Source organism: Ursus americanus, chromosome 21 (genome assembly GCF_024610735.1).
Source record: "Ursus americanus isolate L20-20 chromosome 21, mUrsAme1.1.p, whole genome shotgun sequence".
In the NCBI taxonomy this organism is placed as follows: Eukaryota; Metazoa; Chordata; class Mammalia; order Carnivora; family Ursidae; genus Ursus; species Ursus americanus.
In genome coordinates this window covers 40238123-40263845 of record NC_142147.1, presented here as the reverse complement: position 1 = coordinate 40263845, position 25723 = coordinate 40238123, and the positions used below count along the sequence as shown (strand labels likewise).

Here is a 25723-nt window from a genome sequence, read left to right as displayed (position 1 = left end):
GGCCATTTCAAGGAGTTACTCAGTTTTGCTGGGTATCTCCCATCTGGATAGGAGGTATACATATACTTGTTTTTCTCCTGTTAATCTGTCCTTTCTTACAGGGGGGTCTCAGCTAAGTGCCTAGGAGGGTAAAGAGAAAATTCTTCCTCCTTCCCTACATGCCTAAAGCCTCACTGACTAGCAAGTTCAGTTTGTACACAGCCAGCCACTTTCCCTCCGGTGCCCAGGGAGGCAGGATCAGGTGTGTTCCCACCAGTCACATGCTGCGTTATTTGCCAGAGTAGCAAATGGAACTGTTTATAGCTGTTTCCTCATCTATGCAGGCAAATAGCAAGTCTGTACACAGCTGGCGGGCATGTTTTCATGCTGCCGTCAAAGTGTAGCAGAATGGAAAGGGTTAACAGAAAAAACTGAAAGGAGAAAGGTGAGACTGGAAAAGTGAACACCTGGAAGGAGGGACAAGGTCCAGAATAGAGAAAGGGCCCCTTTGCTGTGATACTGCAGGGGCAGAAGGTGGGACGGGGTGAAAGAGGGGGATCGGGGTAGGGGGAACACGGGGCAGGTCTAAACAGCTAGTGTCGCAGGGTGGGAGCCTCAAAAAGCTGGGGTGGGTCGAGTGGTTCAATCAGCATCCAGGGACTGCAACATGAGTATAGAAGCAGCAGAGGTGGTAAGAGGCTGACCACTGCCCCTGGTTCTTCAGCAGCTCTCCCTCCTACAAAGCCCACTAGGTTGCCTGTACAGGGAACACCCGCCCTCTGGGCAGGAGAGGAGCCACATCCAGAACTGTCACTCTGGAGACAAGCTAACTGACCCCGGGAGGATAGACCAGCCCACAGCCAGAAGGTTTTAAATCTCACTGCAGCCCCAGCACAGGTGCCAGAAAGCAAAAAAGACAGCACTTACAAAAGAGTTAATAATCTGTGAGTCAAAATGAAGTAAAAATACACAAATCTGGACATCAAAATTTGTTTTAATTTATATAAATAAAAGGAAATGTTCTACTTAAATAATGATTCATCGGGGTCTTCTTGTATAATACAAAGTTCTTCCATGGGAGTCTGATGATTTTGAGGCCAGCAACTCTTCTCACATGTGTAAATTAGAATCGTTCCAAATTCTACAGAAAGACCTGAAAGATACAACATATTCAGGATTCTAACAAAGAGGACGTGTTAGGAGATATACTCAGTATTTGAAGTTTGCTTAGTGGATAGAGCCCAGACTCTGGAGCAAGACTTCCTGAGTTCAAATCCCAGTTTTACCACCTGAGTAAGGGACTTCACCACTCTGTAATAATGACCCTACTTATCATGATGATACAATTGTTGTGAGGAGGAGTGCCCGGGTGGCTCAGTTAAACATCTGCCTTTGGCTCAGATCATGATCCCAGGGTCCTGCAATCAAGGCCCTTGTGGGGCTCCCTGCTCACTGGGGAATCTGCTTCTCCCTCTCCCTTTCAAATAAATAAATAAAATCTTAAAAAAAAAAAAAAGATTGTTGTAAGGAGGAGTAAATAAACTAGTGCGTGTAAGATACTTACAACAGAGCTTGGCCTATCTTAAGTGCTCAATGTAAAACAAAGAGGTTAACGAGAAGATAATAGAAGGAAGGAGAACGATGACGCAATATCAGGGTAGCTGCTGTTGCTACAGAAGTGATTTTACCCGATAAGCTGAAAAAATAATTAGGAACAGCAAAACCAGTATTCAGTGTAGCTTTCATCCACACTCTTCCCCACAGTAAGTGACCACTGATGATGAAAAGCAGATTTAACATGAAAATATACTTTAAAGTCTTTATTATAACTGTCTAGGATACTGGACACTGGAAATAAGCTTTTTTATAGATTTTATTTATTTGACAGAGAGAGAGCACAAGCAGGGGGAGCGGCAGGCAGAGGGAGAAGGAGAAACAGGCTCCCCATTGAGCAGGGAGCCTGATGCGGCGCTCGATCCCAGGACCCTGGGATCAGGACCTGAGCTGAAGGCAGATGCTTGCTTAACTGACTTAGCCGCCTAGATGCCCCTCACTGAAAATCATTTAAAAATATGTCATGGGGCTGGGGGGCCACCTGGGTGACTCAGTTGGTTAAGCATCTGGCTCTTGATACCAGTTCAGGTCTTGATTTCAGAGTCATGAGTTCAAGCCCCTTGTTGGGATTGATGCTGGGCATTGAGCCTACTTAAAAAAAAATTGAGGAGTGCTTGGGTGACTCAGTCAGTTAAGCGTCCAACTCTTGATTTTGGCTCAGGCCATGATGTCAGGGTCCTGAGATGGAGCCCTGCGTCAGGCCCCATGCTCAGCATGGAGGCTGCTTGAGGTTCTCTCCTTCTCCCTCTGCCCATCCCCCTGCTCACACACTCTCCCCCCCCCCCAAATAAATAAATAAATAAAATCTTTTAAAAAACCCCACAAAACTTCATGGGGCTCCTGGCTGGCTCAATCAGTGGGTAGAGCATGTGACTCTTGATTTCGGGGTCGTGAGTTCAAGCCCCAAGCTGGGTGTATAGATTACTTACTTACTTGCTTAGTTATATACACACATACATAAATACATACATAAATGTCACACTAAGAGAACACACTATCTCCAAAAAAGGATTCACACACACACACACACACACACACACACACACACACACACAATCCTAAGGGCTTACAGAAATTTATCAGTGGACAGAACTGTGAAGAATAACACCAAGAAAACATGATCAACAAGAACTCCTGCTGATACCAGAACAGGAAAACAGGAGTCAACAGGAGGAGCTGGACAAGTGGTTTGGAGCAGCAAAGGAAAACATGTTGAAAGGAAAATGCAGGCAGGGACAACGGAAAGAAAAGCACTGAAGACAGAACTAACAAGGCCAAAATAGAGCTGATTTGGGAGAAATGACCTGGTGAATTTGAGATAATTTCCAACCAGAATGGGCACCACGTACTTTGCAGAGGGCATAAGAAAGCTGGAATCTGAGAACTGGTAGCCACCAGGGTAAGAAAGAAGGAGGGGCAAGAAATCAGATGGAGCAAAATACCAAATAGCAGAGTACCATACATGAGGCCTGAGCCCAGGGGCCTGGCACAGCAGAAGGGCCAGGGAGGGGTAGGAGAAAGAGGAAACTATGTGGAGGTCAAAACAGCTGCAATACACATCTAATGAAAAACATCAGAAGCTGCAAGGAACAGAAAAGACAGGTGAACCCTAACTACAGGTAGAAAGAAAGGCTTGAGAGAATCTCAGCGAATGCAGAGGGAAAGAAGAAAGATGTGAGCACAGGAGAGGAGAGAGGTGAGCAACGCAACTGCTACTGTTTCAGGAGAAAAGCTACAAATGCGACAGAAAAAAATATTCAGAAATTTAAAAAATTGAAAGAAAGAAAAACTAAAGGCAGGCCCGAAAATCCACCTTGTCCCAGGATGAGAGGATTATGGAACAATGCAACAGCAAGACACGTTAGTTCAGAGACTGGACTTCACAAATAAAGAAAAATCTACAGGGGCTAGCATAAATGTTAGTTACAAAGCAGGGGGAAATCAGACCACCCTCAGACTTCACTCAAAGCCTAAAGATATCAATATAAAAGATCTTAGGGATTTGGAGAAAAATGTACTTTTCCATGAGACAGGGCCGCGGGAGAGGCCAGGAGAGCCAGAAGGGCTGTCACTCTGAGGACATGATAGCACCGGCTCTACCACCGTTCGGAAGAAAAAGTGGGACCTCAGGATTTTATACACAGTTTGTCCTTCAATACAAAGGCAGACATTCTGAAGTAAGAGTAACAGCTCTATGTCCTCCTTGAGACTAGCACTTGATAGAATGTAGCTACCAGAGAAGAACCAAAATAAAAGATGCAGGGGGATGGAAAAGCTCACTGAAAAGAATGGTGTGAGCACGCAAACCACTGAAACACTTGAGAACAAAAGCTTATTAGCTGTAACAATCATGGTGACAGGGTACAGATTTATAAACCTCAATGAGGTACAAATAATACTAAAATGGGTGGCTGGCTCAGCTGGGGGAGCATGGGACTCCTGATCTCGGGGTTTTAAGTTCAAGCCCCCACAATGGGTGCAGAGATTACTTGAAGAAATAAAAAAATCTTTTAAAAAAATACTAAAATATTTGGAGGTGGAACAGGGCATAAATTTCCTTATTATAGTAAAAAGCCAAATTCATACAATCTAAAATTGAAAAATGGAATGAATGTAATTCTCTGAGCTTCAGAAGCATCTTTTAGCAACTAGGTAAAAAAACCCACTGCCTACGGTCCAGCAACTGCCTCACATACACTTACTTTTCCTTATGTTGAATTTGCACACGTTTATTCCAATATTCTTAATCAGTATGTACTGAATTTTCCTGTCTTTAGAAATTTTTTTTTCTAGCCATCTATCTACCTAAACTTTCTATCTGTATTAATGTCAAGAACGATGACTAGAATGATGTTGACCAATGTTGTTAGTGATGGTGATTTCCAAGGTTCACCAGACATTTACAGAAAATCTCCAACATAACATTCGGGGATCAGAAAAATTACAGGAAGGGCGCCTGTCTGGCTCAGTCTGTGGAGTACGCAACTCTTTTTTTTTTTTTTTTTTTAAGATTTTTAAAATTTATTTATGTGACAGAGAGACAGCCAGCGAGACAGGGAACACAGCAGGGGGAGTGGGAGAGGAAGAAGCAGGCTCCCAGCGGAGGAGCCCGATGTGGGACTTGATCCCAGAACGCCGGGATCACGCCCTGAGCCAAAGGCAGATGCTTAACGACTGCGCTACCCAGGCGCCCCGGAGTACGCAACTCTTGATCTCAGAGTTATAGGTTCAAGTCCCACTTTGGGTGTAAAGATTACTTAAAAATATCTTTTAAAAAACTGCAGAAAATAGACAACATGAGTAACAACTGAAAACTTAAAACAGACCACTTCTTTTTTTTTTTTTTAGTGGGTTCCACGCTGGGCTCCACATGGGACTTGAACTCACGACCCTGAGATCAAGACCTGAGCTAAGATCAAGAGTAGGATGTTTGACTGAGCCACCCAGGTGCCCCTAGACTTTTTTTTTTTTTTTAAGATTTTTATTTATTTATTTGACAGAGAGAGACAGCCAGCGAGAGAGGGAACACAAGCAGGGGGAGTGGGAGAGGAAGAAGCAGGCTCCCAGCGGAGGAGCCTGATGTGGGGCTCGATCCCAGAACGCTGGGATCATGCCCTGAGCCGAAGGCAGACGCTTAACGACTGAGCCACCCAGGCACCCCCCCCTACTTCTTAACGATATAAAAGAATTCATCAAACAAAACAAAACAAAAAGGTGATATGAAAAAGTTTCAGAGAACAAGAAAAAGCTTTTGAAAAATAAAAATAGAACAGCCAAACTAAATTCAAAAGAAGGGTTAGAAGATAGAGCTAACAAAGACATAAAGTTAAACAGAAGCACTCAGGCCCAAAAGTCATACACCATATGACTGCATTTGTGTGAAGTTCCAGAACAGGCAAATTCTTAAGGGCACAGGGAGAGTGATAACCCTAGAGGGGGAAGGAGGCCCAAGGGAGCTTTCTGGGTCACTGCAAACACTCCCCATCTTACTCTGGGAGGTGACTACAAGAGAGTATTTATGTAAAAATTCACCAAGCTGTAGGCTTAAGATTGGGGTACTTTACTGTGTGCTTCCTTTTTAAAAAGGAAGTACATGGCAAGGATTTCCTGAATATGCAACCAAAAGCACAGGCAACAGAAGTAAAAATAGATGAATTGGACTACATCGAAATTAAGAACTTAGGTGCACCAAAGGACACAATTAACAATGAAAAGGCAACCTACAAAATGGAGGAAAAGATTTGCAAAAATCACACCTGATAAGGGGTTCATATCTAGAATATAAAAAGAACTCTTACAACTCAGCAACAAAAAGTCAAATAACCTGACTACAACAAACAGTAAGACTTGAGTAGACATTTCTCCTAAAATGATATGTAAATGGCTAACAATTCATTCATATGAAAAGATGCTCAACGTCATTAATCATTAGGGAAATACAAATTGTAACCACAATAGATACCATGGCACATCCATTAGGATGGTTACTATAAAAAAAATTAAAAAATAAAAAAAAAGGAAAACAAGTGTTGGTGAGGATGTGGAGAAACTGAAATTCTTGTGCACTGTTCATTGGGAATATAAAATGGTGCAGCCACTATGGAAAATGTTATGGTGGTTCCTCAAAGAATTAAAAATGGAATTACCATATGATCTAGCAATTCCGCTTCTGGTATATATATCCAAAAGAACTGAACGCAGGATCTTGAAGAGAGATTTGTACGCCCACGATCATAGCAACAATATTCACAATAGCCAAGAAGCAGAAGCAACCCGAGTGCTCAACAAATGAACAGATGAACAAAATGTGGTAGATCCATACGACAGAGTATTATTCAGCTTTAAAAAGGAAGGAAATTCTGACACACAGTACGACATGGATGAACTTCAAAGACCTTATACTAAGTGAAATAAGGCAGTCTCAAAGGACAAATACTATGATTCCACTTATACGAGGTATCTAAAGTAGTCAAATTCACAGAAATAGGAAGTAGAATGGTGGTCGCCAGGGGCCGAGGAGAGGGGGAAATGGGGAGTTGTTAACAGTGATAGCGTTGTAGTTTTTCGAGAGGAAAAAGTTCTGGAGAATGGCTGCACAACCATGTGAATAAGCTTAACATTACTAAATTGCACTTAGAAATGGTTAAGATGTTAAATTTTCTGTTATATATTTTTTACGACAACTAAAAAGAAGAATAAAGTACAAAGTTGAAGAAAACTCCTGGAAAGTGAAACAAAAATCAGAACAAAAGAGAAGAGAATCAAAACAGAAGTTCCCATAAAGGCACAACAAGAAAAATGGAAGAGAATCATCAAAGAAGCTGAAGACATGAGTTTCTGAACTGAAAACACCTACCACGTACTCCGCACAATATACACAATTTCAGAATAACAAGGATAAAGTGAAGATTCTAAAAGTGACGTGGAAGCAAGAGAGTTCCCATTCAAAGGACTAACAGTCAGAATGGGACTGCTTTCTATAGCAACACAGGATGCTAAAAGAATGAGGTTATATCGGGGCATCTGGCTGGCTTAGTAGGTAGAGCATGTGACTTTTTGATCCTGGGGTTGTAAGTTCGAGCCCTATGCTGGGTGTAGAGAGTACTTACAAATAAAAAAAGGGGGTGCCTGGGTGGCTCAGTCGGTTGAGCATCAGGTCATGATCCTGGAGTCACGGGATTGAGCCCAGCTCAGTGGGAAGTTTGCTTCTCCCTCTCCCTCTGCCCCTCCCTTCCGCTTGTACGTTCTCTCTCTTTCTCAAATAAATAAATAAAATCTTGAAAAAAAGAAAAAAAAGAATTATCACTTCCAGGGGCACGTGGCTGGCTCAGTCAGTGGAGCATGCACCTCTTGATCTGGGGGTCATGAGTTCAAGCCCCACGTTGGAAGTAGAGATGACTTAAATAAACAAATATTTTAAAAATAAAAAATAAAAGATAAAAAATATTTTTAAAAGATATCAACACAGGAGCGCCTGGCTGGCTCAGCTGGTGGAGTGTGTGACTCTTAATCTTGGGGTTGTGGGTTTGAGCCCCACGCTGGGTGTAGAGATTACTTAAAAATAAAAAAATTTTTTTTAAATTATCAAAAGCAAAAGAAAAAAGTCAACAAAATGAAAAGACAACCTACAGAATAGGAAAAAATATGTGCAAATCATATATCTTTTAAGGGGTTAATATCCAAAATATATGGAGAACGCATACAATTTACCAGCAAAATAATACAAACAATCCAATTTAAAAATGGACAAAGGACATGAATAGATATTTTTCCAAAGACGATATGTGAATGGTCAACAGATGCAGGAAAAGGTACTCAACATCACTAATCACTAGGTAAGTGAAAAATCAAAACCACAATGAGATACCACCTCATGCCTGTTAGAATGGCCATCAACAAAAACTCAAGAAATAACAAGCGCTGGCAAGAATGTGGAGAAAAGGGAACCCTTGCATCCTGTTATGGGAATGTAAATTGGTATTGCCACAGTGGGAAAATAGTACGGAAGTTCCTTAAAAAACGAAAAATGGAAATACCACATAATCCAGCAATTCTATTACTGGGTATATAGAAAATGAAATCATTATGTCAAGGAGATACCTGCACCATGTTCACTGCAGCATTATTTAAAATAGCCAAAACATGGAGCGCCTGGGTGGCTCAGTTGGTTGAGAGTCTGACTCTTGATTTTGGCTCAGGTCATGATCTCTCAGGTTGTGGGATCAAGCCCTGAGTTGGGCTCCGTGCTCAGCATGTGGCGCCTGCTTGTCCCTCGCTCTCTGCTCCTCCCTTTGCTCACGTTCTCTCTCTCTCTCTCAAATAAATAAATAGCCAAAACATGGAAACAACCTCAGTGTCCAGTGACAGATGAATGGATAAAAGGTGTGATACACACACACACACACACACACACACACACACACACACACTGGAATACTATTTAGCCACATAAAGAAGAGAATCTTGCCATTTGCAACAACATGGATGGATCTTGAGAAAATTGTCCTACGTGAAATAAGAAGAGGAAGACAGGGGCGCCTGGGTGGCACAGCGTCTGCCTTTGGCTCAGGGCGTGATCCCAGCGTTGTAGGATCGAGCCCCACATCAAGCTCCTCCACTAGGAGCCTGCTTCTTCCTCTCCCACTCCCCCTGCTTGTGTTCCCTCTCTCACTGGCTGTCTCTCTCTCTGTCAAACAAATAAATAAAATCTTAAAAAAAAAAAAAAAAAAAAAGAGGAAGACAATACTGTATGATCACACTTGTAATTAAAGGAAAAAAAAAAAAAAAGGACCCAAAACTCATAGAAAAAAGATCAGATTTGGGGTTATAGAGGTAGGGGGTAGGAAGAAACAGAACTGGATGAAAGTGGTCAAAAGGTACAAATTTCCAGTTATAAGATAAATAAGTATTAGAGATGTACATTTGGAAAGTTTTTAAGAGGACAGATCCTAAGAGTTCTCACCATAAGGTAAAAAAACAATTTTTTTCTTTCATATCTGTATGATTGGTATTAATTAAACTTATTGTGGTAATCATTTTAGAATATATGTAAATCAAATTAGTATGATGTACAAACAGTGCCTAAGAGTTCAATATTTTGAATTTGCACCAAACAGGGAAGAAACAAAACAAATACTTCACTAAGAAAAATACGAAGACATCAAAAAATAAGGGCTCAAAGGATTGGCCTTTATAATACACTCACTGAAATCCTGGTTAAAAATATGTATAACAGGGGCGCCTGGGTGGCTCAGTCGGTTACGCATCTGCCTTCGGCTCAGGTCATGATTTCAGGGTCCTGGGATGGAGCCCTGCATTGGGCTCCCTGCTCAGCAGGGTGCCTTCTTCTCCCTCTCCCCTCCCTCCCCGCTTGTGCCCTCTCTGTCAAATAAATAAATAAATAAATAAATAAATAAATAAATAAATAAATAAATAAAATCTTTAAAAAAACAATATGTATAACAAAAATTTTCAACTATATGCTATTAATACACAAAAGGGCAAAATAAAACTAACATTTTTTTCTAAAGAACGAATGAACCCTCTTTTAAGTTGGCTTAATTATCTCCACTAAACATAATTGTTGTAATTATTGCTTTGCTATTATATTTGCTTTTCCTGGTGTCTTTGTAAGGATCACCAAAGGCATTATGAGTTTATGTAGCTGCTCACATGGTGTTTTTCTTAATTGAAATATAATTCACATGCCATAAAATTCACCATTTTAATTTTATTTATTTATTTATTTTTAAAGTAGGCTCCATACCCAGTGTGGAGCCAACATGGGGCCTGAACTCACAACCCCAAAATCAAGACCTGAGCTGAGATCAAAGGCAGAGTGTCTACATACTATTGAAAAAGGTTGGTATTATTCAACTAGATTGTTAAGATGTTAATTGTAATCCCCAAAGTAACTACTAAATGAGTAACTCAAAAAAAGAAAGGGAATCTAAATGAATGTTATATTACTGAAAAAAAAATCACCTAAATACAAAGAAAGAAAGAAGGAAAACAGTCAGTCATGGAAGAATTAATTAAAAAACAAAAATACTGTAAGACATACAGAAAATAAATAGCTAAATGGCAGAAGTAAATCCTTCTTTATCACTAATGACATTAAATGTAAATGGATTAAGCTCCATTAAAAAAAGGAACTGGCAGATTGGATATAACAAAAATAAAACAAGATCCATCTATACACTATAAGAGACTCTCTAGATACAGGGACACAAAGAGAATGAAAGCAAAAGGATAGAAAAATATATTCTAAGCAAACAGTAACTAAAATAGAGCAGGGGTGGCTGTATTATCATTAGATAAAGTACACTTCAAATCAAAAAATGGTTACAAGAGACAAAGAGGGACCTTATATGTCGATAAAAGTTTCAACAAGGTAAGAAGATGTAACAATTATAAACATATACACTTTCATATGCAGAGGCCCAAAATGTATGAAGCAAAAACCGACAGAACTGAAGGGAGAAACAGACAGTACTACAATAAAAGTTGACTTCAAAACCCCACTTATAGTCACGGATGAAACAACCAAACATAAGATCAATAAGGAAACAAAGGATCTGACGAGGCTATATATCAATTAGCACCAACAGGTACATACAAATAAATAGATAAATAAATAAATAACAGGCGCGCACAGAACACTCCACTTAACTACAGCAGTAAACACACTCTTTCAAATGCACATAGACTATTCTCCAGGATATACCATATGTTAGGCCACAAAGTAAGTCTCAATAAATTAGAAAGATTGAAGTCATACAAAGTTATCTTTTCCAATCACAATGATATGAAACTGAAATAAGTAACAAGGAAAACTGGAAAATTCACAAATATGTGGAAATTAAACACTTTTAAATAACCAATAGGTCAAAGAAGAAATCATTAAGGGCAATTAGACAATATATGGGACAAATGAAAACAAAAACACAAAATAGCAAATCTTACGAGATGTAGTAAAAGCAGTGCTAAGTGGAAAATTGACAACTGCAAACATGTACATTAAGAACAAAGAGGGGCACCTGGGTAGCTCAGCTGGTTAAGCTGCCTACTCTTGATTTCAGCTCAGGGTCCTGGGATCAAGCCCCGTGTGTGAGGGTGTGTGTGTGGGTGGGGGAGGTTCCACGCTCAGCAGGAAGTCTGCTTCAGGATTCTCACGCTCCCTCTGCTCCCCCCCTTAGTCTCTCTCTCAAATTAACAAATAAAACTAAAAAAAAAAAAAAAAAAAAAAAAAAGGACAAAGAAAGTTCTCAAATCAATGACCTAACCGTATTCCTTGAGGAACTAGAAAAAGACCACCAACCAACCAAAGCTAGCAGAAGAAAAAATAAAAGATAGAGTGGAGATTTAAAAAATGGACACTATAAAACAATAGAGAAAAATCTAGAAAGTCAACAAATCTTTATCTGGAATGAGTAAGAAAAAAAGAGAGAAGACTCAAGTTACCAAAATAAAAAATAAAGTAGGGACATTACTACTAATTTTACAGAAAAAAAGGATTATAAGAGAATACTATGAACAGTTGTCTAGCAACAAATCAGATAACCTAAATGAAATGGACAAACTACTAGAAACATGCAATCTACCAAAACTGACTCAAGAAATAGAAAACATGAATAGACCTGTAATTAGTAAGGAGATTAAACCAGTAATCAAAAACCACCCAACAACAAAAAAGCCAAGAACTAGACGGTTAACTAGTGAATATGACAAAACACTCAAAGAATACCAATCCTTCTTAAACTCTGCCAAAAAACTAAAGAGAAGGGAATGATTACTAACCCATTCTACAAGGCATTTTTTTTTTTTTAAGCAGGCATCTATGCCCAACATGGGGCTCAAATTCACAACCCCGAGATCGAGAGTTATATGTGGGGTGCCTAGGTGGCTCAGGTGGTTGAGTGTCCAACTCTTGATCTCAGCTCAGGTTTTGAGCTCATGGTCATGAGTTCAAGCCCCACCATTGGGCTCTGTGCTGCACATGGAGCCTGCTTTAAAAAAAAAAAAAAAGTAAATAAATAAATAAAGAGTTGCATGATCCATCAAATGGGCCACCCAGGTGCCCCAAGGAAAGCATTACTTAATACCAAGTCTAGACTAAGACACTACAAGAAAATTATAGACCAATATTCCTTATCAATATAAGATACGAGGATGCCTGGCTGGCTCAGTGGGTAAAGCATGTGGCTCTTAATCTCAGGGCTGTGAGTTCAAGCCCCACGATGATATAGAGATTGCTTAAATAATCTTAAAAAAAAAAGAAAATAAATGTAAGATACAAAAATCCTCAACAAAATATTAGCGAACAAAATTCAAGAGCTTATTAAAAAGACTTATACACCAGGGTGCCTGGCTGGTTTAGTCAGTAGAGCAGGTGACTCTTGATCTCAGGGTTCTGAGCTTGAGTTCCATGTTGGGTGTAGAGATTACTTAAAAATAAAATCTTAAAAAAAAAAAAAGATTTATACACCATGATACAGTAAGATTTATCCCAACATGCAAAGGTGGTTAAATATACAAAAATCAATGTAATACACATTAAGAAAATGAACAGAATTGCATGATCACCCCAACTGATGCAGAAAAGGCATCTGACAAAAATCAACACCCTGAGTGATAAAAGTATCTCCATAAACAGAAGGGAAATTCCTCAGTCAGGAACAAGATTAGGATGCCCACTTTTGCTACTTCTAATCAACACAGAGGTTTTAGAGGAATAAAGCAAAAAAGAAAAAAAAAAATAAAAGGCAAAATTGGAAAGGAAGGCATAAAATGACCTACTGCAGATCATTTCATTTTATATGCAGAAAACCCGAACTATCCACGCGAAAACACGGGGTTTCATATATTTTTCCTATTGTGTCTATATTCTCCTTTGAAATCTCTGCCTTAGCCTTTATTTCTTCCTTTCTTTTGCTAGCTTTGGTTGGTTGGTGTTCTTTTTCAAGTTCCTTGCAGTATATGTTAGGTCACTGATTTGAGATCTTTCTTTGTTTTTAACATATGTGTTTTCAGCTCTTTTCTTTCAGCACTACTTTCATTGCCTCTCATAAATAAAATCAGCAAAGCTGCAGGATAAACAATCAACACCCCAAAATTAGTTGTATTTCTATACACTTGCAATGAACAATCCAAAAAGGAAATTAAAAAAATGAAATACTTAAGAATAAATTTAACCAAGGAGGCAAAACACTTGTACACTGAAAACTGTAAAACACTATTGAAGGAAATTAAAGACATAAATAAATGGAAAGATATCCAGGTTGATGAACTGGAATAATTAATATTAATATAACAGCTCAGTCAGAAGAGCATGCAACTCTATCTCAGGATTATGAGTTCGAGCCCTACACTGGGGGAGGGATTACTAAAAATAAATAAATAAACTTAAGGGCGCCTGGGTGGCTCAGTTGGTTGAGCATCCAACTCTTGATTTCAGCTCAGGTCATGATCTCAGGGTTGCGAGATCGAGCCCTGCTTTACGCCCAGTGTGGGGCTTGAACTCACGACAGAGCCAGCCAGGTGCCCCTATTACTTTTATTATAAAAACTTTTAGGGGCGCCTGGGTGGCTCAGTCGTTACGCGTCTGCCTTTGGCTCAAGGCGTGATCCCGGCGTTCTGGGATCGAGCCCCACGTCAGGCTCTTCTGCTGGGAGCCTGCTTCTTCCTCTCCCTCTTCCTCTCCACTCCAGGAATACCTCCCCCTGCTTGTGTTCCCTCTCTCGCTGGCTGTCTCTCTCTGTCGAATAAATAAATAATCTTTAACCAAAAAAAAAAAACTTTTAATTTTTGTTTAAAAAGACCATATGATGATGGTAAAATAATAACTATAATCATGCAAGTTATTTAAAAAAAATTTAAGAGATTTTTTTATTTGAGAGAGAGAGAGAGCATGCGAGCACGAGCAGGGGGAACAGCAAAGGGACAAGCAGTCTCCCCACTGAGCACAGAGCCCAACTCGAGGCTCAATCCCAGGACCCTGATATCATGCCCAGAGCAAGTCAGACGCTTAATGAACTGAGCCAGCCAGACATCCCATAAAAGGTATTTTTTAAATTTTTAAGTAAGCTCTATGCCCAACATGGGGCTTAAACTCACAACTTCAAGATCAAGAGTCACTTGCTTTTCCAACTGAGCCAGCCAGGTGTCCTAAGTTATTTTTTTAAAACATTATTTATATTTTTTATTTTTTAAGGTTAAAGAAAATTTTTTTTTTTTTAGTATCTCTATACCCAACGTGGGTCTCAAACTCATGACCTTAAAACTGAGTCACATGCTCTTCCAACTGAGCCAGCCAGGTGCCCCTGTGATAGTTATTCCCCCTCTCCCTGCTCCCAGTATTTTCTTTAAATAATAATAAATTTTGGGGGCGCCTGGGTGGCTCAGTCGTTGGGCATCTGCCTTCGGCTCAGGCCACGACCCCAGAGCCCTGGGATCAAGCCCTGTGTTGGACTCCTCCACTGGGAGCCTGCTTCCTCCTCTCCCACTCCCCCTGCTTGTGTTCCCTCTCTCGCTATCTGTCTCTTTGTCAAATAAACAAACAGAATCTTTAAAAAATAAATAAATAAATAATAAATTTTGACTATAACATTTAAGTTTTTGGGTTTTTTTGTTTTGTTTTTTAAGTAAACTCTACCCTCAATGTGGGCCTTGAACCCACAACCCTGAGATCAATAGTCACATGCTCCACCAACCTAGCCAGCCAGGGGTTCCTGATACGAAATCTGAAGGATAGAAAATAGCTCGGCCTTAAACCAACCAAATGGTATCAGTGTTAGTGTTGGATTATAAATTTCCCAAATTTTTGTAACATGCTTATATTTTATAAGTAAACAAAAATGAAATGATAGCCTTTCCTTTTAAAATAATTCCATATTAGTGCAATAAATCCACAAACTCAAATTAATAAAAGGGCTTATTACCTAAATTAGTGCTTCTGAGCATGCTGACCAGTGCTGGCATAAGCTGAAACTCAAATATCCTTCGGACTCCACAGTGGCTGCAGGCTGGGAGCTCAGTGACTTCTGATGTAGGGCAGGTCAAAAAGAGTGGTTCTCCACTCCAGGAATACCTACAGCAAGGAAATAAAGAATCCTGAAGGACCATACACAAGTCACATTCCAACATCAGAGACAATGCTTTGCAAACTTGGCCTCCTTCTTGAAGAATACCAGGAGCAAAACCAGAGAGCAAAGAAAATCCAAAGACCCAAACCTACTAGCAAGCCTGTGGAGCTCAGCGAGATACCTGACATCTTGTCAAGGCACCAAAGCCAATGCTGAACTGAGTCGAACTACGACTACAACAAAGTCCAGACTGAGCTCAACCACAGAGTAAGCAGATTGGACTTCCAACCTACTACCTTACAGGAAAAGGGGCACGCCCTTCTAAGGAATAAGTATTTACTTCAGTACCTACCATTCTTCAACATACGATCTCTGGTAAATAATAAAAAGAAATTAGGGGGCGCCTGGGTGGCACAGCGGTTAAGCGTCTGCCTTTGGCTCAGGGCGTGATCCCGGTGTTATGGGATGGAGCCCCACATCAGGCTCCTCCGCTATGAGCCTGCTTCTTTCTCTCCCACTCCCCCTGCTTGTGTTCCCTCTCTCGCTGGCTGTCTCTATCTCTGTCCAATAAATAAATAAAATCTTTAAAAAAATAAAAATAAAAATAAAAAGAAATTAGATATACAAAACAGCAGAAAATTTATTTATTTATTGGAGAGAGAGTGTGTGCGTAAGCTGGAGGGATGGTGGGCAGAGGAAGAGGGAGAGAGAGAACCAGAACCCTAAGCAGGCGCCACACTCAGCACAGAGCCCAATGCAGGGCTCGGTCTCATGACCAGAGCCCAAATCAAGAGTCACACACTTAACTGAGCCACCCAGGTGCCCCAAGAGCAGCAGAAAAATTTAACCCACAAAGAAAGTTAATACAAGAATACCCACAGGGGCGCCTGGGTGGCTTAGTGGGTTAAGCATCTGCTTCAGCTCAGGTTATGATCTCAGGATCCTGGTATCGAGCCCCTCCTTGGGCTCCCTACTCAGCGGGGAGTCTGCATCCCCCTCTGCCTGCCGCTCCCCTGCTTGTACGCATACTCTCTCTCCAAGAAAGAAAATCTTAAAAAAAAAAAAAGTATACCCACAGACAAGATCATGGAGTTATCAGAAAAAGACTTTAAAATAAGATCTTAAACAAACAATAAAATATCAATAATAAACATATAAAAGAATCTAGCAGAAAAGGTAGACATGCATAAACAGACGAAGTTAGCACAGAAGTAGAAACTAAAAGACATTGAAAGAGGAATGCTAGCAATGAAAAATGCTGTAGCAGAGTAAAGAACTTCATTCAGGGGCACTGGGTGGCTCAGTTGGTTAAGCGTCTGCCTTCAGCTCAGGTCATGATCCCAAGGTGCTGGGATCGAGCCCCACATCAGGCTCTCTGCTCCGCGGGAAGCCTGCTTCTCCCTCTCCCTCTGTCTACGACTCTGCCTACTTGTGCTCTCCCTCTCTGTTGAATAAATAAATAAAATCTTTAAAAAGAAAAAACACACAAAACTTCATTCAATAAAGGTTAACAGCAGGTAGGAAACAACAACAACAAAAAATCTGTGAATCTGAGGAAAATAGAAATATCCAAAATGAAACAAAAAGTGAAAATAATTTAAAAAAAGAAACAGGGTCTTGAGGTGCCTGGGTGGCTCAGTCGTTAAACGTCTGCCTTTGCTCAGGGCGTGATCCCGGAGTTCTGGGATCGAGCCCCGCATTGGGCTCCTCCGCTGGGAGCCTGCTTCTTCCCCTCCCACTTTCCCTGCTTGTGTTCCCTCTCTCACTGGCTGTCTCTCTCTCTGTCAAATAAATAAATAAAATCTTTAAAAAAAGAAACAGGGTCTTTAAAAACCATGGGACAATTTCAATTTGTCTAAACATACAAGAAACTGGAGTCCTAGAAAAAGGCAAGAGAACCAAAGAAATATTTGAAGAGATAATGGCCAAAATTTTCCAAAATTCATGAACAGACATCAATGCAAAAATCCAAGAAGCTCAGCAAATCCCAAGCAGGATATATTAAAACATACAGTCACTAAAGTACATAATAGTTTAATTACATAAATACAACAAACAGAAGAAAAACAGTAAGAATTACAGCTAATTTCTAACAAACACTAAAGGCAACAAGTCAATGGAACAAAATCTTTCTAGTGTTGAATGGAAGACAAGTAAAAAATAAACTGTATATCCAATAAAATGTCTATCAAAAGAAATACAAATAAATACATTCATAGACAAAACCTGTGTGGCTATCTCCAACAAACCCACATTTTATTTTTATTTTACTTAGTTACTTATTTATTTTTAAGTAGGCTCCACGCCCAATGCGGGGGTTGAACTCACAACCCTGAGATCAAGACCTGAGATCAACAGCTGGACACTCAACTGACTGAACCACCCACGTGCCCCTAAACTTGCATTGTAAAAAAAAAAAAAAAAAAAATCAGAAGTCCTTCAGACTTAAAGGAAATGCCAGATGGAAGCTCAGCATGAAGGAAGGTAGAGCACCGAAAGGGTAAATGGGTGGATAAATATAAAAGACCTTCTTTATTTTTTTTAAGATTTTATTTATTTATTTGTCAGAGGGAGAGAGACAGAGCACAAGCAGGGGGAGAGGCAGGCAGAGGGAGAAGCGGGCTCCCTACTGAGCAAGGAGCCCGATGCAGGACTCAATCCCAGGACCCCAGAATCATGACCCGAGCCAAAGGCAGCTGCTTAATCAACTGAGCCACCTAGGGGTCCCATGTAAAAGACCTTCCGATCATTATTTTTATTATTTTTTAGAAGATTTTATTTTTTGTTTTAAGTAATCTCTACACCCACGTAGGGCCTGAACTCACAACCCTGAGATCAAGAGCCGCACACTCTACCAACTGAGCCAGGCGCCCCCAAACATTATTTTTAATTTTATTGTATATATATATTATCCTTAAAAACTATTGATTATTTCAAGCAAAAATAATAACGTATTATTGGATACAGAGAAGTGAACATGTGAAAACAAGATCACAAAGGGCAGGGGAAAGGTAAACAGAATTCGGTGCTACGGTTCTCAGTTCAGAAAGCAGCAAACTACTGTGTGAAGGCAGACTAGTCAGCCACAGATGCACACTACCATCACTAAAGCAAACACTGTTTATGGCAACAGAAAAGACATAAAATCATCAACTAAAAGTATTCAATTCACTGAAAAGAAGGTTAAACAAAAGGGAAAAGAGGGACAAAAAAACTAAAAAGGAAAACAGCCAATACCAGAATGACAAAAGTAACCCACCACCACCAATAATTACATTAAATGGACTCAAGAACCTATGTAAAAAGCAAATAATCTGGATAAAATAAAGGCAAGACACATACATATATATAAGCTGTTTACAAAGTATACTTTAGATCTCACCTCACACTTGTCAGAACGGCAATTATCAAAAAGACAAGAAATAACAAGCGTTGGCGAGGATGTGGAGAAAAGGGAACCCATGGGTACTGTTCGTGGGAATGTAAATTGGTGCAGCCACTGTGGAAAACAGTATGGAGGTCCCGCGAAAAATTAGAAAGAGCACGACCATATGATCCATTTCTGGGTATTTATTCAAAGCAGACAAAAGCACTAACTCAAAAAAGATACCTACCCTCATGTTCACTGCAGCAGTATTTAAATGGCCAAGACACGTAAGTAACCCGTGTCCCTCGACAGATAAATGGATAAAGAAACTGTGGCGTGTGTGTGTGTTGTATGTATATATACATGTAAGCACAGATATATACATACAACACACAACAGAAGGAAATCTTGACGTTTGCCAACGGCATGGATGGGCCTCAAGGGCATAATGCTAAGTGAAATAAGTCAGACAGAGAAAGAAATCACTTACATGCAGGACCTAAAAAAACCAAAAAAAAAAAAAAAAAACAACCCCAAACTCATAGAGAAGAAATTGGTGGTTTCCAGAGACGAGGGATCAGGGGTAGGAGAAATAAGTAAACTGTTTGTTGTTTTTTTTTTACTTTTTTAGTTTAAATAAATTAAAAAAAAAAATCACTCTATATCTAAAGGAAGAGGCTGAAAGTAAAGAGTGTAAAAAATATCAACCATACAAAGATTAAACAAAAAAAAGTCAGTGTGGCTATATTGACATGAGATCAAATACAATCCAAAGAAGGAATATCATCAGAAATGAATAGGAACATTTATTTATAATTATCACAGGATCGATTCATCAGATAAATATAACAATCCTCCAAGTGCATATATCTTAAAACAGTACCAAAATGCATGAGACGAACTTTGACAGAATTAAAAGGAGAAGACATATCCGTAATCATAGTGGAAAGTTTTGACACTTTTCTCTCTGTAGCTGATAAGCAAGACAAAAGTGATCAGTAACAGAAACTGGTGTTGCAACAATTGGATATTCATACAAAAAAGAACATTGAACCTCATACATTATATACAAAAATTAACTCAAAACGGATCACAGACCTAAATGTAAGAACTAAAATCAAAAACTCCTACAAGAAAACACAGGAAATCAAACACAACAAATTCTGTTACCTTTGGTTAGACAGAAATTTCTGAGGAAATAAAAAGTTGAGGGTACCTGGGTGGCTCAGTCGTTAAGCGTCTGCCTTCAGCTCAGGGCGTGATCCCAGGGTCCTGGGATCGAGCCCCACATCTGGCTCCCTGCGCAGCGGGGAGTCTGCTTCTCCCTCTGCCCCTCCCCATCCCACTGCTCAGACTCACGTGGGCACGCATTCTCCCCCCCAAATAAATAAATAAAATCTTTTTTAAAAAAAGTCAAAGTTCTCAACATACTGAAAAGATACTGTAGAGATTACTTTAAAAAAAAATCTTATTAGGGGCACTTGGGTGGCTCAGTTGGTCACTCGTCTGCCTTCAGCTTAGGTCATGATCTCAGAGTCCTGGGATTGAGCCCTGCACTGGGCTCCCTACTCAGCAGGGAGCCTGTTTCTCCCTTTCCCTCTGCCGCTCCCCCTGCTTGTGCTCTCTCCCCCTCTCTCTGTCAAATAAATAAATAAAATCTTTAAAAAAAAAATCACACTACATGATCCAAATTATGGGGTCTTTTTTGTTTTTTAAGTAATCTCTATACTCAACATGGGGCTCAAACTCACAATCCCGAGATCAAGTGTTGCATGCCCCACTGATTGAGGAGCCAGGTGCCCCCCAAATTTTGTTTTTTAAAAACACACAACTCCCGAGGCACCTGGGTCGCACAGCTGGTTAAGTGCCCAACTCTTGGTTTCGGGTCAGGTCGTGATCTTAGAGTCATGAGATTAACCCTGCATTGGGCTCAGTGTTCAGCATGGAGTCTACTTGAGATTCTTTCTCCCTCTCCCTCTGCCCCTCCTGCTCATGTTCTCTCCCTCTCTCTCTAAAATAAATAAATCTTTAAAAAAAACAAACAAAAACCCCACACAAGTGGAGTGCATACGTCCATACACATAAAAAAATAAGTGAACAGAATACACTAAAATCTTAGCCTCTCGGTTTGTGGAATATTAGAATTTGGTTTTCTCATTGTATTTCCCAGTATTTTCCAAATTAACATGTATTGCTTTTATAATCAAGAAAAACAATAAAAGAAAATATGCCTTTACCTCAAAATCTGCTCCTGACAAGCAGCAATTCTCTTCATGAATTTGTAAAATATCTTATCTCCACTTTTAATTATGGTCTTCTCATATTTTTCATCACCATCACTAGAAAGACTAAAAGAAGAAAAGCAGAAAACACTTTTTCGTGTCTATATCCAGAGAACTACAATTTTTAAAAGAGCAAACAAAATAATGCACATAATTTAAAAATTATAAATTTAAGCGGTGCCTGGGTGGTGCAGTCAGTTAAGTGTCACACTCTTGGTTTCGGCTCAGGTCGTGGTCTCAGGGCTGTGGGATTGAGCCCCAGGTCAGCTCCGAGCTCAGCGCGGAGTCTGCTTGGGATTCTCTCTCTCCTTCTGCCCCTTCCTGTCTCACCTCGCTCACTCTAAACTAAAGAAATCTTTTTAAAAAATCATAAATTTAATACCTTGTAATATCTAACAGTAATCCCCTACCCACCTTTCTCCCAAGCCCTGCTCCCTAGCCATTTTCAACTCTGGGATAATTATGTGCAATTTTAAAAGTTCTTATGCCCATTGACTATCTCCATTTTTTTCCCCATTATGGATTATTTTTAAACACCAACCGGTCTGCAAGCACTCCAACATTATTCTGAAAAGCTTACAAAGGAAATGGCTCTGGTAAAGAACCAGGTCATCTCTCCAAATATCCTATTATAATTCTATTATAATAGCAAAAACGATCATTCTTATTTTTTTTTTTTTAAGATTTTATTTATTTATTTGATGGAGAGATAGACAGCCAGCGAGAGAGGGAACACAAGCAGGGGGAGTGGGAGAGGAAGAAGCAGGCTCCCAGCAGAAGAGCCAGATGCAGGGCTCGATCCCAGGACTCTGGGATCACGCCCTGAGCGAAGGCAGACGCTTAACGACTGAGCCACCCAGGCGCCCCCATTCTTATTTCTTTATGGGGCTTTGGTTTATAAAGCCTTTCAGGACCTATTGTCTCATGTGACTCCTAAAACCATATGATGAGAGAGACAACAGAGATATCAACACGACTCCCATTTCACTGGTGAGAGCTCGGGGCGGGTGTCTGACTCCTAGGCCAGGTCTGAAGCCATAGTCTACAGTCAAAACACAAATGGCATTTTTCTAACTTACCTGTCTGAGCCAATCGTTTAAAAACAGAAAATAAGGTTAAAGAGATAGTAAACACATGTTCTTCTGTAGCAGTTGTCACCCCTAACTCCTTTGCTCAGCTTCTTGAGGGTACTTAGAAACAGAGCAGTGTATTCAAGCTAACTCAAGGGTGGCTGGTAAGATTGCCTTGTCTCTATCTCCTTTCTCATCCAAGAGAAGCAAAGCAGAAAGGTCCTACACATACAAGTTCTGCCTGAAAAAGTCTCCCCAAGTACTAGAATCAAACCAAAGGGTACCTACTGTGGCAGCTTCCTGATCAAGTCCCCTCTCAGGCTCAGCACACATTCTCACCTTCGGGAAAGCAGCTGTTCCATATCCAATCCTTCTTTCTGTTGATATTCCCTCAGAAGGCTATGAGCGTGATCTAGACTGACAAAATCCCTGTAATCCTCCTCATCTACAACACCGATGTAGTAGGGCAGGAACTGTGGTACCACAGAAGGCAAGGCCATCTCTTCCCCAGGAGAAACAGGAGGAGCAGCGCCCAGAACGGTATCCTGCAGGTGGAGATCTTGGAGCTGGGCAGTACAGTCTATGTCTCTGGCATTGCTGGAATCATTTCCAAAATCCAAGGTAAGCTGTGGTGGTGGCACCTCCTCACTGCCACTTCCCCAGTCATCTGCACCTTCGCACCAATCCTCAGCTGCAAGGCCATTTTCCTGTTTCTAGAAGAATATCCAGTGAATGAAGCCAAGCACACTTGGATGATCTCACCTCTTTCCTAGGCTTGAGCTACCCATTCCTTCACCGTCCCAAGGAAGCCTTCACACTGGACCTTCCCCTCTTGCACACTCTGATTCAACCTCCGGAACCCCATACACTCAAAAGCATGTTGGAGGTAACAAAAATTCTCTTCCCTTTCCAGAGGCAGGGTGGCAAATGCAGTACAGTGGTTTCTTCAACCATCTACTCCAAACTCTCTCAGTTGTGCTGAAGGAGAGAACTACATTTCCCAGACTCCTTAGCACCTAGGGTTTCACATATGATCAAGGGCCCGCTAATCAGGTCCATTAGGGAGACACAAAGTTGAAACAGAATGAGGTGGAAAGAGAGGCCATGAAGCAAAATTCTGTAGATGGATATAAAGCAAGGACCTGGAGCCAAAAGATCTCACAAGGGCAGCTTCCAGTTCACCAGACCACATCTCAGCTTTCTGATTGCAGGTGTGGTAGGTGGTATAACAGCTCCTTGACAGGCCACTTCTGAGGTATGGTTCTGGAGGTCATTCCTGGAGTGGCCCCCTCCAACCTACCCAGTGTTAGTAAAAACCTAATTCTAAGTCTGTCTCGGTTTTAAAAAGTCAGTGTTTTTCTATTATCTGCAACCCAACCCTGACAAATATAGGTAGACACCACGGTCTTCATCTTTTCATTCCTGGTACTGCTGGTACCCTGCGCAGCACACATTTAGAACTCAGTGTATACATAAGCAGACATTCACAGGCAGAATGAGACTGAATTTTGTTCTGCAGCTACCAACTTGCCCAACTTTTTGATTCAATAAATTCAGACTTTCTTCTTGTTTGTTATATACATGTACACATATCACAGGAACTGTTTACTATAAACCCATATATATGTATTACACACAACCACATATATGCATACATCCATACTTTTTCCCCAAACAGAAACATCAGCGAGTTATGTGCCTCGAGGCCTTCAGTGTATATTAAAAGAAAAAAACGAACAAAATCTTAAAGAGATCGTACTTCACAGTTCAGAAAAGTGCAAAAACCATTCCAACGTACTTCAAAAGTGCACGGCTGAAAGTTTATCTTAAACGATATTCGGGGAAATACCCTCAAACTACAGCAAGTCATAATATGCTGATCACAACCTGTTTACCTGAGCGTCCTGCGCCTCTCTCTCTCGGATCTGCAGGCACTGGGAACGGAACACTTTCCAGCTTCGGGGTAAAAAATAAATGGCAATGAGGCTGCAACGCTGACCACCAGCCAGGTGACGGGCCCTACCCGGAGTGGGCGGTGCCCCCCAGCTCCCGCCCACTCGGCATAAAACCCCGAGGCAGCTCGAAACCTCCCCGCCTACCTGCGCGTCCCGCCGCTGCCGCACGCGGGGAGGGGGCAAGCGAACACGTGCAGGAGCCGGTGAAACGGGGAGCCTTCCAGAGGGCAGTACACCTGAACGACCAGGGCAAGAGGCTGCCTGCAACGTTCACACACTGGCCTCGGCGCTGCTACCGCCGGCAGGGCGTCCTGAGGGCAGGGGAAGAGCTAAGACTCCGGCTCTGCTCCGGGACCTCTCCCACTCCCTCACCACGTAGCCCTCATCAGCACCCGCCGACCCCAGCTCCGGCGCTCCACCTCACCGGAAGGCCGCCCAGCTTGCTAGCAGTCCAGGCGCCCGGCCCCGTGGGGCGGCCGTGCACCGCAGTGTCTCGAAGCCCGAGCAGCACCAGCTTCCGAAAAGCCGCCATGACGACGAGGCACCCACGTGGAAAGGCGAACTACGGCAGCCGAGACAGTGGGCCTCTCCGCGCACGCGCACCGGCTACACCTGCGAGACGGCCCCGCCCCCTTATGATCCTTAGGAGGATTAGGTGCCCTGAGCTGCGCAGGCTACTGCCGGTGTTGTGGGCTCAAAATCCGGGAGCCCCAGACATTATGTGCGTCCGAATGCGCTGAGGTAGGAAATACGTATCATCTGGTATGAAGTAGTCTTGCCAAAAGATTTTACCTGAAGTGGAATAATAGTACTATCGTTAAGACAAAAAAAAGTTTAATTTTTACAGGTACACGTCAAAATTTTTACAGAGGAAATTATGGAGCGGGCCATGAGTTGACAACTGTTGAAATTTGGCGTCAGACACATAGAGATCTGTTACACAACTTGACTTTTTTATGTTTGGCATTTTCCGTAAGGGAAATTTTTTTTAATGCTGTGGCACAACCTAGGTGAATTTTGAAAACATGCTAAGTGAAAGAAGCCAGACACAGAAGGCCAAGTTCTGGAAAAGGTGAACTTCAAAGAAAGAAATCAGATCAATTGTTGCCAGGGTTTGGGTTCAGGCTGTAGGGATTGACCTCAAAGGGATGCCAGGAATCTACCTTTTCAGGTGATGAAAATGCTATAGATCTCAACTGTGGTGGTTATGTGACTTATACATTTGTCAAAACTCAAAACCGCACCCCAAAAGAAGGTGCGTTTTTCTGTATGTATATTACACCTCAATAAACCGGATTAAAAAAAAAACCAACATGTTGCAAAAGCACTATGCAGTCTTCATACTATAGTGTGCAGAGGAAATGTGGACTTTCAAGGACTGACACCTTCAAGCAGGGTATAAATGCCTCATGTTTGGCTCCAGCCCCAGCACAGACCTGGAAAGGAAACCAGTCAGCTACTGGTTTATTATCACTGCCAATCTGCTTTAAAAGCTTTAGAAGACACTCTGAAGTCTGACCTTGGTGTTCATTTCAGGTCTAGCCAAAGAGGCTGGATGACTTGACAGATACTTGTTATTTCAAGTGAGTTTTCCAGGATATATATTTTGCTTATGGCAAAAAGAAACAAACTTCAAAACTGGTATTCTTGCTATACCACAGCAAGACATCTTCCAGCAGTTACTGAGCTTTCTCCATCATCAGTCACCTGTTTACGTAACACTGCTGACTACAAACCTTCGATCAAAGTGTGATCATAGGGGGCGCCTGGGTAGCGCAGTCGTTAAGCGTCTGCCTTCAGCTCAGGGCGTGATCCCGGCGTTCTGGGATGAGTCCCACATCAGGCTCCTCCGCTGGGAGCCTGCTTCTTCCTC

General features: G+C 41.2%; 1 protein-coding gene across 1 annotated transcript; it reads right to left on the bottom strand.

The window, feature by feature from the left end:
- Positions 1 to 955: 955 nt before the first annotated feature.
- On the bottom strand, positions 956 to 25723 carry PDCD2L (programmed cell death 2 like). Its single transcript, XM_045796197.2, has 8 exons — positions 25587 to 25723; positions 24275 to 24642; positions 23995 to 24161; positions 23791 to 23851; positions 22235 to 22608; positions 20781 to 20891; positions 15033 to 15181; positions 956 to 1132 (listed from the first exon to the last, which is right to left on the bottom strand). Exons 2-8 carry the CDS (start codon positions 24380 to 24382, stop codon positions 1002 to 1004), a joined length of 1101 nt encoding a protein of 366 aa, XP_045652153.1. The 5' UTR covers positions 24383 to 24642; positions 25587 to 25723; the 3' UTR covers positions 956 to 1001.